General features: G+C 33.5%; 1 protein-coding gene across 1 annotated transcript in view; it reads right to left on the bottom strand.

The window, feature by feature from the left end:
- LOC129223866 (protein king tubby 1-like) overlaps positions 1 to 19,313 on the bottom strand; it is a 208,549-nt gene that overhangs the window by 25,906 nt on the left and 163,330 nt on the right. Inside the window, exon 6 of the mRNA XM_054858230.1 lies at positions 1,459 to 1,695. Within this exon, the coding sequence (XP_054714205.1) occupies positions 1,459 to 1,695 (237 nt within the window). The remainder of the gene's footprint in view (positions 1 to 1,458; positions 1,696 to 19,313) is intronic.

Genomic DNA, 19,313 nt, shown 5'->3' with positions numbered 1-19,313 from the left:
TTTTCGCAGAATACCTTAGCCCTTGCCGTATATTTATATACGATCAACATTTTTTCACTTATATTTATCGCATTTTAATTGCACATATGGCGGATTTATCCTGTCGCAATTGCAAGGGCAACTACAAATCCCAACTACAAAGTTGCCCCAAAGAACCTCTAAAAAGTTACATGAAAGATATTTTACCTAGTTCTGTTTATGTCTAAGGGGTCCCAAAAAACATAGGTTTGGGTCCCCAAATCTACAAATTCACCACTGAACTGCACATAATAATGCAACAAAAATATAAGCATTTAAATGCAGCTTCGAATCCTAGGATCGATATGAAAGAAGCAACTTCTCAAGTTCGTATTTCGTTACATCGCTTTTCTTCCGCTACGCACTATTAAAGGTGGCAATCGGAAGTTCATTTTATTATTTCCATTGGACACCGAATACTCATAAATCAATAAATGTCTTTGATGTTATCTAAATGTAGTTGGGTTGTATCTGAATAATGGTTAACTATGTTGTCAGAATTACTTTCCAAACTATTCGTAGCCTCATTTGTCGGTATTGTATGTCCTCCAAAAGTTAAATATTAAATGTACTTTCAGTTACTGAGAAAGCTTTTCGTGTGCCAATGTTTCAAGCTTGAGTTAAAAATAATTCAGCCGTATACTTTCTCTCTTCTGTTATTTTTGATATCGATTTATTTCAAAGTATTATAAAATTAATTAACTAGTGTAAACTAAGGACTGCCTTCCAGGTGCTTCTTATTATTTTTTTTTTTTGGCTTCAATATAATGGACGGAAACTTTCCACTACAGCGAGTCGAGTCTTTTAGTTTTCATAACGAATGAAAAAGTGTTCAAAATAGCGTTTGAAAATGTTTACAAGAGCTTTCTTTTATTAAGTCAACAATTAAGTCACCATGCGATATTTTGATTGCTTTCATTACTTAGTGTGGTACCTCTCTCTGAAGATTTGACACCTCGTGGGAGTTAACAAAGAAGGGAAACAAGATGCGACATTGTAGATCATTATCTATCTATATATAAATTATGTACTACATCTGGCGGCATGTTTGTGTGAGTAATTAATATTAATCTACAGTTTACATCGCATCTTGAGCAAATTGCCAAATTTATCACAGAAGTCCTTGAAAGCTCAAGTATTCACGCAGATTTTTTTTTTTTTTAATTTAAACGAAAAAAGAATCCTAAGAGGTCCAAATTTAGTATTTGAGTCATAAAATTGTTCTTTTCTACACGTTGACTGGAAATTTTGCACCATTTTTTTTCTTTTATTGAAGCCTGATTGTTCAATATCCGTCATTTGATACAACTTTTATTTTAGAAGTAGAGCGTTCAACGCCAGGCAACGCAACTAGTAAATTATATTTTACATTTTGTAATTTCCTGAAACCATCGAAAATTTAAACAAAGTTTCTAGTAATAAGTGAAGAAAAACTCCAACCTTTCTTCCATCTTGCCTTTCAAGGTGTAAGAAATACGAAGGGAAGATTCCCCTGTCGACCCCTTTCTTGTCGCGGGTGATGCGGCACCTCACAGTCACGCCCTGCTCGCATGGCTCCGTCGCAAAACTCGCCAAGTCCTCCAGGAGGGCCTCCAGAGATCCCAGACTCTCTTCGACCTCCAGGCTGCCGAGTTTGGGCGTGTCCATCCCGGAACTCACCGAAGAATCTCTCCGCTGCTGCACATGAAACAGATAAGTAAAGAGAGGATGACATAAGTGTGACGAAAGTGCGACGCATACTGTTTGATCGCGGATTGTATGGAATTTGGCAATCTGCCAAGTAAAGACTATTCCATCTGAATGAATCTAGCAGGGGAGAAGGGAAAATAACAATGGGATTTTGATGCACGCGTTTTATAATTTCACTAGTGCCTTATTCATTTATTGCATTCTCCAAAATAAAATTAGGGAAAATAAAAATAGTTACCATGGAAACAACAAAAAGAAAATAAACTATTTTCATTTCGTTCAGGAACGTAAAAGCAAAATGGTAAACTCAAAACTTTTTTGTGAATAAATAAATCATTTCATTTTTGCCATGAGAATATAGATAGAATAGACTTCAGATTTAAAAAATGTTGCTGAGAGCAAATTTTCATTTTTACAAAACTAAGCCTGAATAATAGAGATGCAAAAGTGCACATATGTAACAAACCAACTAACACCCCTATAAACTAATAGATACGTCCATTTTCGCCTATAAACCGGATATTAGCCTTTCCATGCAATCGATGGTCAGACTGTAATTGGGGCAAACCTAACCTGGCGGCGTCGCAATGCTGTAGTTAGGACATGCGTTGCCTTCACAATGCTGCCAGGTTAGGTTTGTCCCAACTATAGTTTATAGATTCTAACTGGGACCATAGGCGATCCAGATAGTCCGAGTCATTATTGTAATAAGAGGCTCTCTACAAATGATGTCCCGCTTTGAGTGGGAGGGAAGTTGTGTAACAGTTTGTTACAAGACCAAGAGGTGTTGTAACAAGAAACGTTTTATCACGCATTTTTTATAATACGTTCATGAAAATTAGCGGGACATTTGAGGGATGTGGTAAAATGTGAAAAGTTGTTACAAAGGGGTCAGGAAGGTGAAAAATGTTGAAAAAAGTGTGGTATCACTTTTTCGGCAGTCCCTAAGTGAAACAGACGCTTAAAAGGCTTAGTTTCATAACCTAAATCTGAAAGTCCCCTTACGTATAACCTTTTCAACGTAGAAAACAGGAAACTTTTCTAAAAGCGTTACAACAGCCTGCAGACTACAACTTTATGTTTCTTAATTTATTTTGCTCTTTCTCTTTAACTACGTGTGTGCGTAGATTCTTATTTATTTTACTAATTTATTTATTTTTTGATTTATGGATTATGTTAATTAATTTTGGTTTCCTTTTCATTAGCGTTTATTCTGAAACTGAAATTTTTGTTTTGAATTTAGAAATGCAAATTCTCACGATAGCTTAAGTTTAGATCCTTACTATAAATTCAGCTGAGTGTAATTTTTGCCTATAATTACTTTCACAACGTGTTGCAAGCTATAATTTACCTGAAAATGCATCTTGTTTGCACTCTTTTTTTTTTTTTTTTGAATTTTTGTAATTGGTTTTAATTGGTAATTGGTTTTGATCGGTAATTAATTTTAATGGTGGTCTCTTCTCAAAAAAAAAGGCTGTTACATTTTTAATTTATACACAAAAAAGAGAAGAAAGTAAAAAACAATCTTTATTAAATTGGCGTTTAAAATATGATCGTTAAAAATAATCGATCGTTAATTTTAATTGTTCATTAAAAAAAACTCCTTCAAAGATGGAAAATTACCCGGGTGAAATTCAAGCTGCTGGTTCAAAGTAACTATCTACATTTTATTCCTTAGGTAATGCATGAATAAGTGTATTCAAATCGCAGCGATTTTATGGCCATTATAAAGCGTCATTTACGGAATGTCTTCTTATTTTTATCAAAAAATAATTCTCCACGAAAACTGCTGAATTATTTAGTGCAAGAAGAAAATGAAAAAAGGATTGATTCTGAACTTTTAATATTTTTACGTCGTGGGAAAGAAACGGAAATTTTTTTTTTTGAAGAAGATTGCTTCAGAAAATGGATATTTTAAAAATTCTCCTCGGAAGAACTTTTTAGAAGAAACTGATGTATTTTATCAACCAGAAACATATATTCATTTTGTTTTTCAGATCATTTGGAATTGCTTAGGCGATGACATTAATCTTCAGAAATGAGGGAAAAGAACTCCTTTTTAAGATAAATATGTGAACGACGAGGAAAGGGTCTCAATCGGGGGCGAATCGATTTTCTTATGACACTCTGTAAAAAGAGAACATTGTAGTAAATATCATTTTATAGAAAGGCATCTGAGATGTGGTGAAAGTGGTTTTCCAGGTTCTCCAACTTGTAAGGTTCAACTAATCACTTACATAAAAAAGAAATTTATATTCCTTTAAATTTGTTGAACAAGATGCATGGAACTTTGCTGAGGCTACACCAACGTTTTTGAATGAACAACTACTACTGTGAATTCTGATATTCAAACTAAGCAAAACAATGACAGTGCCTCACTTAGAGCTGAAAGTTCTCAGTTGGACTCTGCCAATGGTAGGTACAAGTTTTGCTGAACAGACCCTTTGCCAACTTCATTTATAAAGTTTATTTTTCCCCTCAAAAAAAAAAAAAAACCATTACAGTCTAGTATAAAAGTTACAGCCAGTACATTCTTGGAACAATTTCGAAAATTTACCTTCAGTAGCATAATATTTATACGTTTTCAATTTGAACAAAATATTTTATTTCATGGAAGCCCTCAGCCCTCAGGACAAAAGGACACGACAGGGTTCCATGTCTTATATGTCAAAACACAGTCCACATGATGTCCATATGACAAGTATGCGAAAAGAAATACTTTATTTTTGTTAGTAAAATCTAACAGTGATGAAGCAGATGACTAAATAGTTCCTGTTTCTAATTAGCAGTCTAATTAGTCCTATGATTTTAGGACTATAAAATGTTCTTTAATTAATTATTTGAGATTTTCTTATTTTTGAAGTGTTTTAAGAGAAATAAAATATTTAAATTTCGTTAAATATCTATTTCACTTACTCTTTGGCATCATTTTTAATGTGTGTAAACTTGCCCCGTGTTCGGGTCAAGTTTACGCAACCGACTTGAACTTAAATAACACTTTCTTTACGGTTAAAAACACAAGCCGAGCAGCAACTGAATGTACAATTTTGGACTTCATTAACTGCTTCATAAAACCACAATGTCTAAAATTTCCTAGGTTCAAACATAAAAATTAGAAAATTCATTGAAAAAAATCCTCGTTAATATGCCCCGGTCAACCCTACTTGGGAAAAATATATGAATGCGTTGCGAAATTACACCAGGCCAACGAATAGAGATTCGCTGAGTCGATGAAATCGGCTGTACAAAACATTATTTTGCCTGAAATGGGGTACTAAGTCACCTAGCCTAGTAATGCGCCCATAAAAAAGAACCCGCAATCGCTACTAAAAAGAGAAAAAAAGTAAAACCTAAAGGAAGCGAAAAGAAATATAACAGAAGATTAGAAGAGAAGAAAACAGACAGAGAAGAAAGCTTAACCCTCAATTGGTGCGGTGGGGAGTCTTGTACCCCGGGGAAATTTAAATGATAAAATATTTTTATTTAATTTCATTAGCTTGCGCTGTGTGAGTTAACCTACATTTTTTTCAAGTTAAATAGCAAGTGAATAACCACAGCAGAGTAATTTAAAATCAGAAAAAAAAAGTTAATTGCGCAAAATTGCAGATGACTGCAAACACGTGTTTCGGGGTTACAAGGAAGCCCTTTTCAATGGACTTTTATCGGATGTTATTTTATCCATAAGCTCACTTATTTGCCATTGAAAAAGGGGTTCCTTTTTTCCTCAAAGCACGTGTCTCTGCAGTAATCTGCAATTTGTGTAATTAGCACTGTTTTTTTTTTTCATTTTATTTTTTATGAAAAAAAGTATCTTTTCAATAGCAGAGTAAGTTAGCGTTGAATGGCAATCGTTGAGTATACTGCGGTCAAGGGTTTATTAAACCCCATCCTCACCAAAAGTTTAAAGTTCTTCTTCTTCTTATATTATTAAAGACAATTTTTCAGCACATTGGCATTTTGCAAGAAGAAAATTAAAATTAAAAAAAAACAGTAAAAAATTTAAACGTTTTAAAACGTATTTGGTGGTTTAGTCAGATGAAAAATTTAAAAGTTTTTAATGAAAAATCTTAAAATGCTTAAAAGCTTTTTGTATTATTGTAATAATACAAAATATCTGTCGGGCACGACTGATTAAATTAAACGGCATATTAAAGTACGATGAAAATACACAGCATAGTTCTGCACTAAGTTTTCAGTCTTCATTAGTTATTTATTTTTCACTTGTCTGTTGTATTAAATTACCCAGAATAAAGCTTCCAACACAATAAATTAGGTATGCATGCGTAAGCAAATATTTGAAAACATCTATTGTAAGCCACACGAATTAAGTTCTCATTGTTTACAGTAAAAATGACACAGCTAATTTTATTAGGCACAACTTTGCTCTGAACAAAGTTTCCTTTAATTCTCTATCACAGTAAGAAAATTCCACTGAAAATCAATATTCTTCATCAGAACGACTTTACGCTTCGTTGCTTATTTAAGTCTTGAAAACTTGATTAAACATAAACGACAAAATAGCCTGTTTCCTTTCTTCGTAATTCTTCCTTTGGCTGAATATTTTTACATCCTGAGATACTTGTTAGAATTAAACGTTCGAATTTCCCTTTCGCTACCCGAAGGTAGCTCCAACGTTGCATTAATTTTATTTCGAAGGAGAAACTTCTTTTATTTTCTTCTATCTTCTTTAAAATTACCAAAGAAAATGGGAAAGAATAACATTCTGTTTTACTTTTTTAAACTTCATTACGGATTTTTTTTTAGAGATTCTTTTATTATTCGTCAAATTATTTTCTCTTTGCGTCTCAGTTTTTTTTTTAAAGGAAATTGTTTTCCCTTTAGGCATTTGAGAAGAATAATTTGAAGCGACATCGCGGCAGTTTGAATATTTAAAGAATGTCTCCATTCGTTGAAAAACAATTTCGGGCATCGTTTTATTCTAACTCAGTTTAATCTTTTCCCGACTTAAGTTGCAAAATACGTTTTAGAGGAATTTTGTAATGAATTTTATGCTCTGAGTTTCTATTGCAGACAGAAAACAAAATACTCTAAAGTGGAGTACTAATGCCACATAAATTATTAATGCAAAAGAAATAAGAAATATCCTTGCTTTAAAGTTATAAATAAGCTTTGGGGAAAATAGTAAACCCGTTGATCAAAAGGAGGTGAAGTTTCTAATAAAACACTTTCGAATAAAGTTGATCTCGAGCTCGAAGTAATCTCTTCTTAACTAACATACACTATGAAAAACTACAAAATAGTAAATATTAAAATAAATATCAGAAATCAGTAAAAGAAAAAGGTAGCAAAAAATTACTCACCAGTGTAAAAAGGGAAAATAGTCATAAATATCCACTGTACATGGGCATCGCAACCAAACTACAGTGGCAACTCGAGAAAGGAAGGCAAAATGTACTCTGAAAACTCTGTCATCAACCGGTAAAAACAAGGAAAATTTACCATAAAAACAACTAGCCCCATTCTCCCCTACGGTTTTGAGCATTAAATAAACGCAGACGATAAATATTAAATTAAAAGGAGTATGAAATAAAATTTACAAAAAAAAAAAAAAGATCTGTGACCCACTTCCCCAAATTAACTCTAATTTGAATTCCAAAACTTTGAATTCAAATTATGTTTTTCGCAATCACGAGTTGCAACAAGACCCTACTGCTTAGAGTTATTGTTTCTAGAAATGGCTCCCCCCCCAAGCATGTCCCTCTTCCTGTGTGGTTGTGTGTGTAGGCGTACGTGTGTGCACGTAGGCGTGTGTATGTGTACACTGTTAAAACTAGGGGTTCCAGACGAGTGAAAATATTCCCTCTAAGGTGAAAGCATAGTGCCTGAAGGTGCAACACAGGCTAGAAAATAGAGCAGAGGAGCCAGAACATCATGCAATCGCAGAAAGACTCATTGCGCATGCGCTTTTTGCCTTAGACATACATTCAACCACCTCAATATGGCGGACAAATGATGATTGCGTTTGTGTGTCTTTCACATTGAATGAAGTACACTATTGGATTAAAACCCAACTTTTCTAGGATTAATTATCCGAAATTACAAGTAAGTACAGCTTTTGATCACTTTGTAGCTTTTAGGGCTTTCAAACATAGTTAAGTGTTTAAAAGTGCATTTATTGCTTTTCACAGTAACCGTTAGTCTTCTAGTTCTCGTTTACCGCTACTATCGTGAAATTTCCATCATTCAAAACGCTACTAAAAATATCTGTCATTATTTTCTTGAATACTCGATAAGCAGCTTTTATTAGTCACCAAAAGAACCTTAATAAAAATGTTTCTTGTGTTTCGTAGATTATAATAAAGCTAGCGAAAAAAAAATATCTCTCAGTCTAGCTCTTTTTTTCTTTTTTTTTTTGCTTTTTCATTCAAGTGTTAGAATCATTTCCTGTTAGCGGTCCTCGAAAGCGTTAGAACTTTCTTTTGGTTTTTTATTTAACTGTTGAAAAACTTTATGTGCATTTTCTTTTGTTACTCTTGATTAACGTTTATGAAACGATTTTGTTTTTCCGTAATTGTAATATCCCTGAATATTTTTGGCTCATCATTTAAATAATCCATAAGTACAGCTATGCTTCATTTTCGGAATACGTCAAGTTTAAGTAAATGTATAATTTCTCACATGTTTTAAATAATTGCTCGTTTTTAAATTATAACGTATTTGTGACAGATCTTTGATACAAGTGAAGGGGTAGATATTTATTGTTTTATTAATTTTTAACATTACTTTTTGTAAAAAAAAAAAAAAAAAAACATCAGAACCCTGAATTTTTTTCACATGTTTTTTAACGACCCCAGAGTTATTATTCATATTATTTATTTTATGATTCTTTAAGAAAACGATAAAGATTTCACCGGTCCGCAAAGTTTTTCATTTGCTTTTACCGCGCCCGTGGGTCAAAAGAGGTTGAGAAACACTGAGTTAGAGCACGATCAGATGAATTAACGCTATGAGCACTTCTTAACTATGTTGAAAACTCTGAAATATGATCAAATGCTGTAATTACATGTTTTAATCATTTCCAATACCGAGTTCAATGTAAAAAATGTCCAAAACTAAAAAAAAAAAAAAAGTACACAACTGTATTCAAAAACGCACACAATACGGGGGAGGGGGGAGGAGGATCTATAGTAAGGGTGCCATTTCTCTCTCCGAAAGATCCTTTTTTTCACTCCGGCTGTCTATTTTTTAAAAGGTGCCTGTTTTTCACCCTATTTAGAGGTGCGATTTCGGCTCCGTATTGGGTGCCGCTGGTGAACAAGCGTTTCTCCCCTGAAAGGTGCCGAATGCATCCTGTAGTTTTAACAGTGTATAAAGACGTGCGCGCGTAGGGGAGTGTGTATGAGCATGCGCACATGGACGTTTGTACATGTGTGTAGAACATGGACGCCACCGACCAGTAAAAGTGGATTCCGGTGGACAGTGCTCAGGACCAGCCGCGCCGCCGTCGGTGAACGGTGGTGCTGCAGCCCTGGTCCAAGCTGAACTAGTATGTTGTGGCCATCACGAAACTTTCTTCTATATATTTCTTTTTTTTTTCTGATCCCTCCCCATGCTTGACGAGGAAGCAATATTCCCAACAAAAACAAAATTACACATGCAAAAACTTGACGACCATCCCAATGTCTGAATTATTGCAAAAGCAAAGCAAAGAGCGAAAATTGAAAGTTATTTTAAAAGCCTTGCTTGAATTAATTACAAATATTTTATTTGTTATCAAACATAAGATGGCAACAGTTAAAATTTTTAAATCATTGAGGTAATATTTCCGATCATTTCCATACAATTAAAATCACGAGAAATACGCAGACGACAATCTATTACAATTTATCTTTCTTATTGTTGCATTAATAAAGCTATTTTTATTCGCTAAAAAAATAATAATAAAAATAAATCAGCACCTCTTGGCGCGATTGGTGCCAAAATTGAACCAAAGCCTGTTTACATATGGATTTACATATATTCCAAATTTCATCCAGAACGTAGCATTACTTCTTGAGATAGGGCACTCACAAGGGAAACGAGGAAGCAATATTCCCAACAAAAACAAAATTACACATGCAAAAACTTGACGACCATTCCAACGTATGAATTATTGCAAAAGCAAAGCAAAGAGCGAAAATTGAAAGTTATTTTAAAAGCCTTGCTTGAATTAATTACAAATATTTTATTTGTTAACAAACATAAGATGGCAACAGTTAAAAATTTTAAATCATTGAGATAATATTTCCGATCATTTTCATACAATTAAAATCACGAGAAATACGCAGACGACAATCTATTACGATTTATCTTTCTTATTGTTGCATTAATAAAAATATTTTTATTCGCAAAAAAAAAAAAAAAAAAAAAAAAAAAAAAAAAAAAAAAAAAAAAAAAAGATCAACACCTCTTGGAGCGATCGGCGTCAAAATAGAACCAAAGCCTGTTTACATATGGATTCACATATATTCCAAATTTCAACCAGAACGTAGCATTACTTCTTGAGATAGGGCACTCAAAATGGAAAAAAAGAACGGGTGATTGCGCTACCCCCCCCTTTTTAGCTGTTGACACAAAAATAAAATCAGTTCTTATACCCACTAAGGGCTACTTGCCGATAAATTTTTCTTTCATTCCGTTCATTATTTCTTGAGATACAGCAGTCACAATTGACGACAAAAAAACGTTCTATAGCTCAACCCCCGTTAAAGTTATTGACACCAAAATTGAATCAGCACCTGTTCCTGTTAATACCAACATATGGACCAAATTTTGTTTGAATTCGCCAGTAACTTCCTGAGGAATAGCAAGCACGCGTAACTCGAAAAACGTCCCATTGCTCCACCCCCCTTGGAGGAATTCGCGCCAAAAACTAATGGGCACAAGTTCACATAGGGGCACATATGTGTACTAAATTTCGTTCGATTTCATGCGGTAGTTTTTGTTGTAGAGCGGCCACAAAAAACTGGTCACACACAGACGTGACACACATACATACACACACACACACACACACACACACACATACATACACACACACACACACACACAGACAGACAGACATTTTCCAAAAATGGTCGAAATGGACTCAGCACACCTAAAAACGTTCGAATCCGTCAAAATTCGAAATTCGAAAATTTGCACGAATGCAATACTTTCTTCTATATATTAGATATAGAAGAAAGTAAAAAGAACGGGCGATTACGCTACCCCCCCTTTTTACTTTCTTCTATATCTAATATATAGAAGAAAGTATTGGATTCGTGCAAATTTTCGAATTTCGAATTTTGACGGATTCGAACGTTTTGAGGTGTGCTGAGTCCATTTCGACCATTTTTGGAAAATGTCTGTCTGTCTGTGTGTGTGTGTGTGTGTGTGTATGTATGTATGTGTGTGTGTGTGTGTATGTATGTGTGTCACGTCTGTGTGTGACCAGTTTTTTGTGGCCGCTCTACAAAAAGACTACCGCATGAAATCGAACGAAATTTAGTGCACATATGTGCCCCTATGTGAACTTGTGCCCATTAGTTTTTGGCGCGAATTCCTCCAAGGGGGGTGGAGCAATGGGACGTTTTTCGAGTTACGCGTGCTTGCTATTCCTCAGGAAGTTACTGGCGGAATCAAACAAAATTTGGTCCATATGTTGGTATTAACAGGAACAGGTGCTGATTCAATTTTGGTGTCAATAACTCAAACGGGGGTTGAGCTATAGAACGTTTTTTGTCGTCAATTGTGACTGCTGTATCTCAAGAAATAATGAACGGAATGAAAGAAAAATTTATCGGCAAGTAGCCCTTAGTGGGTATAAGAACTGATTTTATTTTTGTGTCAACAGCTAAAAAGGGGGTAGCGCAATCACCCGTTCTTTTTTTCCATTTTGAGTGCCCTATCTCAAGAAGTAATGCTACGTTCTGGTTGAAATTTGGAATATATGTGAATCCATATGTAAACAGGCTTTGGTTCTATTTTGACGCCGATCGCTCCAAGAGGTGTTGATTTTTTTTTTTTTTTTTTTTTTTTTTTGCGAATAAAAAATATTTTTATTAATGCAACAATAAGAAAGATAAATCGTAATAGATTGTCGTCTGCGTATTTCTCGTGATTTTAATTGTATGGAAATGATCGGAAATATTATCTCAATGATTTAAAATTTTTAACTGTTGCCATCTTATGTTTGTTAACAAATAAAATATTTGTAATTCATTCAAGCAAGGCTTTTAAAATAACTTTCAATTTTCACTCTTTGCTTCGCTTTTGCAATAATTCAGACATTGGGATAGTCGTCAAGTTTTTGCATGTGTCATTTTGTTTTTGTTGGGAATATTGCTTCCTCGTCAAGTTAGCTGTTGACACCAAAATAAAATCAGCTTTTATACCCACTAAGGGCTACTTGCCGATAAATTTTTCTTTCATTCCGTTCATTATTTCTTGAGATACAGCAGTCACAATTGACGACAAAAAAGGTTCTATAGCTCAACCCCCGTTTGAGTTATTGACACCAAAATTGAATCAGCACCTGTTCCTGTTAATACCAACATATGGACCAAATTTTGTTTGAATTCGCCAGTTACTTCCTGAGGGAATAGCAAGCACGCGTAACTCGAAAAAACGTCCCATTGCTCCACCCCCCCTTGGAGGAATTCGCGCCTAAAACCAATGGGCACAAGTTCACATACGGGCACATATGTGTACCAAATTTCGTTCGATTTCATGCGGTAGTTTTTGCTGTAGAGCGGCCACAAAAAACTGGTCACACCACAGACGTTGACACACACACACACCACACACACACAGACATTTTCCAAAAATAGTCGAAATGGACCTCAGCACACCTCAAAACGTTCGAATCCGTCAAAATTCGAAATTCGAAAATTTGCACGAATCCAATACTTTCTTCTATATATTAGATATAGAAGAAAGTAAAAAGGAACCGTAACGTCAAGGACTGTCAAGTGAGAACAATAAGCAATCGTGATTGCTCAAAAAAATTTACATGTAATTTTTCCTTTAGTTCTTTTCTTTTTTTCCCTTGATTTCTGGCAATTTTTTTTGGGATTAGAATTTTTTTATACTCATTATTTTGATTCTGTATTTATTATATTATTACTTAACTTTAAACGGACAGATACAGTAATAATGAGTGATAATTTCTCTCAGAAATGTCTAACTTAAACATTACTGATATCAAAGTACATATCTGAATTTATTTAGAAATAGATTTTAATTGTCATTTTATATGCTTCAAAATAATAGTTTTTCTCTTTTAATATTGCAATTTATTTCTAACTTATTTGATTATTTTTTTATTAATACAGGAAATAATATAAAATGGATCTGTAAAAGCATTTAGTAATTCTCTTCAGGCACTAACCATTCATTCTTCTGAAACTATACAACCGTGAACTTCTGATTTAAGTACGTCTCCAGCAATAAATCGACAGCTTTGGTTCAACTCTAAGATCGGCGACATGTTTCCTAATACCCGCAGAAATTGTGCAAGACACCGAAAGCTTACACAGATCCATCTCCATCTTTTAACCTCATGGTAAGGTTGATTGATTGGAGTCGAGGGAAATGTTGTATTAAATCTCGCTTCACTTCATTTCCTTTAGCTGTGTGGTACTTGTGAAGATAAAGCTAGTGGATTCTTTTATGGAATAAATTTTTCGATGACTTAATAAATACGAGGCCTTTGCTTCAATTTTGAAAATATTTATTCTTTTGAGCGAAAAAGTGCAGACTTTTTCTCAATGGTAAATAATAATTTCACTCATATTTCTAGTCTAACTCTAATAAAGAGAAGCTTGAACTTGAACGAGATCATTTAGGTTGAGATTGCAGGAATAGAAATTCGTTTGCTGGTACAACGCCAATAACCAGTATCAGCAGTGCAAACCAGCTTTTCTCACCCCCATTTTGGCAAATGTAATCGTTTAAGCCTCATCCCATCGACAGTCAACGTATCAGAACCACATTATATTCTCAGAATTTTAGGTACACTCAATAAGTTATCTTACTCTAAAACTTTTGCAGATATTTTGCGTTTTCCCTTCAACTGTCGGCATATGATTAAAACTTCAAGTGCGTTTTGTTTCGAGCTAAACTGAAGGTTATAAATGTAGACTAGGGTTGTGCACAGAAATTTTGGTGCCCGTCACAAATGATTTTATGCCGCCTGACCCCCATATTGTTTACCCCTACGTCTCTGCACACATTTCACCAGTAATTTAAAATATCTCGGGCCCACTTCAGACTCGTTCCCGGGCCAACAGGTGTCCCCCTTCTCCCCCCTCCTCTTCGAATTTAGAGATTGTATATCAAACATTAATGAAAATGTACAGCATCGCTTCACAGTAGAATTTTTAGTTTAATCAGAAGTAGGACCGTAACCAAACTTTCGTTTCGAGGAGGGTTTCACCAAACACATTTCACATTAAATCTATATGATCAATCAAATTTGATTACATTCATACGTTTTATTGATTTTACTACAATAGGTAATTTAACGTATCTATTTAATTAAGAAAAACGTATGGTGTGTACACTACATAACTTCCTTTGTATCCCCATAAATCACAATTAAATCTCTTTAAAAATCGCTGTTAACTTTCTTCTAAAAAGACATAAATAAACACTGTATGTTGACTTACACCTTTCAAAAAAAAAAAAAAAAACTGATTCAATTGTAAAACAAATAGCAGAAAATCCAATTTAGGACCAATATTAAAGTAAAATTTGTATTTACTAATATCGTTTTAAGTTTTTAAAAATGCATTTCTTCGAAAACGTTGCATATTTTTTCAGAGCATTTTGTGTATCAAAACATTTTGTTCCTGTTCTAAACCTGAGGGTAAAACTGTGATACAACTTCGAAAGCTTCGAGAACTTGTAAAAGCTTATGAAACGCTAAGTTAATATCATTACCGTAAATAAAAAAAATGAAAAACTAAAATACGAAATTAAGAAATTAAAATGAATTTAAAAAAAAAGAATCGAGGGGAAATGTGAAGAACAAAAGCGAAAGAAAAGTTAATGGAAAAAGAGTGAAATTAATTTAAGTACAATTTTGTTTTTATTTTGTCATTTATTCACTTAAAACTTTCAGGCTACAGAATACACACTTGTTAATACTTTAAAATAAAACTAATGAAAATTCTAAAAAGTAATTTTGCAATGCGAAAGGGAAGAAAGTAGCTTTTTAAGAAATATACAATGCTTTAAGTACTGAGAACTAAACAAAGAAAAAATACTCAAAAAGCTTTTTTAAGTTTATAAATTGAATATGAAATTATAAAAAGACTTCAAAAGATGGCTCGCTCTGAAAATGCTTTCTTTATTTCTCTCTGTTTCTATCTCTTTGTCATCTATTTCAGAATTTATTCTTCCTCTTTTTTAAGTTTCTGCCGCTTGGAAATACTTTACCATAAGTATTTTTTAATCAATCATCATAACTTTGTTTTTTATTTAAATAAAGCACTAACTTTGTGATCGTTTAGATACAGTTGGTATGTGCTCTGAACATTTTACAAAAATTGTTGACTTGAACTACATTTTGAAGCCGCTCTGTTGAATTGAAAGACTTTTTACAAATTTTTTAATTGAACATTATTGCCATTTTTGAATTATTTAATATAATAGAATTTTTATTTCAATCCTTTTTCGTTGAACTTGTTTCTAACGCTTTTATCCGATGTTAAATCAGTTACTAGAATCGCTCAAAACGTTGTGAACCCTGCAACATTACATTGGATACCGCTGCCATAGAAACCCTTTGATGAATCATGCAAAACATTGAAAAAATGGAGAAAGTTAGTTATCATCGTTAATAAAACGGCACGATTTGCGTTTTAGAATAATACAGAGAAATCTAAAATGTAAAGGCAAAAAGTTCTTACTCGAGCAAAAGACGTAAGTCCAGTCACATTAATGTGATCACCACGTACTTTCGACGTTGACGTTAAATAACCTAGTTTTAGTAACATTAAATTTGATAATGTTTGACAAGGTGAAAATAGTTTTGTTTCGAGAAATCAGGTGAAAGATTTTGAAAAAGCAGCAAGCGTTCTATGTTAAGATAATTCCCCCATTAAGCTTTGAACTTCTGCTTTATCAATGTAAATTGTTTGAGACAATTTTGCAAATATCAATTTAGTTACCTGTATGACCATCGAAAAATATGAATTCAGGAGCAGAACTATAGGTGATTCACTTTCATTACGAACGGTTAAGAACAATCTGGTTTGGTGACAGTTTATGTTTGTTTGCCCAATTGTTCCATCAACGAAGAAATTGAGTGTTCAATTAATAACTTTCATAGGCAACATAGAGTTAGCTTGACACAAAATTCGAGTTTTTTATTAGCATAACTCTGAACGTTAAATATAACACAAAAGACACTTTACACTAGTATGTTAATTATTAACACAACGTTAAAACCAGGGTTGCGGAGTAGTAGTCTGACTTATTTTGGGGTTAAGGAGGAGGAGTCAGGAGTCGAAAGAATAAAACTCCAAAAGTTGGAGTCGGTCATTTTCCCTTAAAGTGCACAACTGTGCCATAACTCGTGGAGTCGGAGTCGGAATGATTTTGGATTAAAAGAGTCGGAGTCAAAGGCTCTAAAATTCAGAGTGGGAGTCTGTCATTTTCCCTCCGACTCCGCAGCACTGGTTAAAAACGACTTTAAATGTTATCCTTTTTCTTTTAAATGCTAGGGAGCTCCGCCCCCTGCTCTCTGCCGCTCACCAACCCTCGAAGATTGCTTCGCAGTCTTATTTTTTTCGCGAAGATTTAAAGTGCCCGGTAATAAGAATTAGTTAGCACATACGTTACCACTAGAAGAAAATAAAAATCAAGCTCCCTTTCCCGTAGAAAATAGAGTTTTGGTAAAAACTCATTGAACATAGAAAATATTAAAATCCCACTCCAACCTGAAGACAAAAAGAACTTAATAAGAATACGTACAACAAAATTGATTTTAAAGAAACGCTTCAAAAGGCACCCCTCTCAAAGGGTTCTAACTAACTTGTGCTAAATTTCACAGCTTAAGGGCCTCCTGAGTCTTGAATATAGCAAAACTCCGTTATGAATGTTTCAAAAGTCGCTTTCAAATTCGTGGTCTCTAGTAACAGGGTTGGCAAAAACCCGGGTTTTTTTTAAAAAAAGCCCATGAACCCAGGGTTTTTTGGGTTTTTTAAAATAAAACCCAACTAAAGCTGGGTTTTTTTAAAAGAAATGTGGGTTTTTTTTGTCTTTTTTTTAGGGAAAATGGGGTGCTTGTAGCATGTATTGTAGTGTAAGTATATGGACAAAGCACAAAAATTGTCTTGGGGTTAAAAAGGCTGGAAAATTCAGCGTTTTCTGAAGAAAAGTAGAAAAGACGACAAAACCCAAGAATGGTGAAGTTTCAGATTTTTTAGTTTACATGATTTTCAACAGTTAAGTCAAAGTTACTTCTCGAGTGATAAAATCTATTGTTCGTTTTTAATTGCTATATTTTTTTTGCATTTTACTTTATTGTATTTCATTTTGTTACGCAAAACTACTGTAGAACGTCAAGTAGTTTAAATCCCTTTTTACTGAATTCCAGCTTAATCAAGACATTTCTTTGAATTTTATGTTGCCTCTTTTTCTATTTCTGTGTACAGAGTAAGAAATATTAAACTTTTTGTAAGATAATGAAAATACTGTACATCCTATTCTGTTTTCTGTCCGACCGTTTGTAAAACCTTTTAATTTCTAAGAAATATACCTTGTTTATTGAGATTTGTGACATGTTGGTTTGCAGAAAATAATTCACATGAAAGCCTTATAGCTTGAGTAGTTTCCTCCGTACAATCTACAAATATCGAGAAAATCAGACGTGGCAGGACTAAGTCAAGATAATTTGAGTTATGTATTGACCAGTTAAAGAAAAAAGTTAAATATATTTATTTAAAATCTTTGAAGTATTTTTTTAATGCCGTTAAGAGTTGAGAAATACTATTAAAGTTCAAAATTCTATTACGTATTTAAATTAATTAATTTTTTAAAAACTTCCCAGAAAATTAAAAAAAAAAGTGGGCTAAATAATGGGTTTTTTTAAATGGGTGTTTTCAAAAAAAAAAACCATTGAGTCCAACCCAATTGGGCCCAATCCGGTCAACCCTGCTAGTAATATATGGATGCCTCAATTGCCAAATCGATTAACTCCAGTTTAAAAAAAAATCCTAATTTCTTCTTTAATAGTAGTGCTTTATCAATGCTTAGCATGTGAATTTATATTAAAGTTTTGGTTCAGGACATTTCTGATCCTGCAATGGCAGAAAATGTAACACGAGGGCCTATTCACTCCTATCGGTAACACTATCTTCTTCATCACTTTTCTCGAATTTCTGTTTTATGGAGTTAATCAATTTGGCAAGTGGGGCATCCATATTTAGCTCTTTATCTTCGGGCTTGAATTGAGTTCAGCCTAGGATGTTTTGCTAAAATAGAAACCCTTATACCTGCTGTTCTATTGAGAAAATTGGAACAAGCTTTATTTGATGTAGAAACAAAATCTCTTCCGAACGACATAGAATGTTAAGGGGTGTGGAAATTCTTTCATCCCCTCACTAGGCAATTTACGTTAAATTTGAGCTTAAAAAGTTAATTACGAATATCTAATTCGAAATTTTAAAAAACAAAACTTCAGGTGCAAATCCCCGGGGCTCGAAGTAATTTTGTACAAAATTTCTTGTCTGTAGGTGCTATGGGGTCTCCTGGATACAGACTCGCCACAGACTTTTTTTTTTCACAATTTCTTTGACCTTACTTTTTTTTAATATGTAGAGAAAATGTATCATATTTAATTATACGTATTTGCATTTGAAAATTTGCATTTCTACACAGCATTAAATTTTCCATAAATCATGACCCTCCCCCTCTTCAGGCGACTCACTAAAAGTATAATTACTTTAATAAGCGGTATCACCAATTCGTACAATTGCTAAATTTTTAATAATCTCGGAATCCTGAACTAGTATTTAGGGAAATGAATCTTACGATTTAACTCTAAAATTCGCATTCTACAATACACTGCACGCCTTATGGTAATATGAAATGTATTCCCAAACTTATTTTTTCAAGCTTCAGAAAGATCAAATTTACAAATAATTGTCAACAAAGCTATTATTATCATTACCCCAATGGTAAATTGGTTACGGCCGAGCACAGAAAAAAGTTAAAGATATCATTTTTGAAGATTGAAATAGAAGTGTCATTTTAATGAAAATGCGAAGCTATTTAAATTGTTAACAATACCGCTTTTGGCGTAGTTTTCTTCATTTTTTAGAATTAATTATAATCTTATAAAAGTAAAAATATTAATGTCTGATAGCAATTCAACTATTAGGTGTGGTTATTTAAGTTTCTGTTAAATATATTAGCTGCTTAAAATAACTTTTGGTGGCTAAAAATTTTTTTAAAGCTTTAGTTATTTTTTAATATTTTTGAGACTTATGTCTAATATTATGGGCCAGCCGACAAAACCTGGTGACTGTAAAAGTCTTCTAAATAAAGAAAAGAAGAAGGAGAAATTTAAAAAAAGGAAGGGGGGGGGAGAAAAAAAACATTTGAGGTTTATACAG

Source organism: Uloborus diversus, chromosome 6 (assembly GCF_026930045.1).
Source record: "Uloborus diversus isolate 005 chromosome 6, Udiv.v.3.1, whole genome shotgun sequence".
In the NCBI taxonomy this organism is placed as follows: Eukaryota; Metazoa; Arthropoda; class Arachnida; order Araneae; family Uloboridae; genus Uloborus; species Uloborus diversus.
Note: the sequence above shows the minus strand (reverse complement) of the source record. Positions and strands in the feature narration are given on the sequence as shown.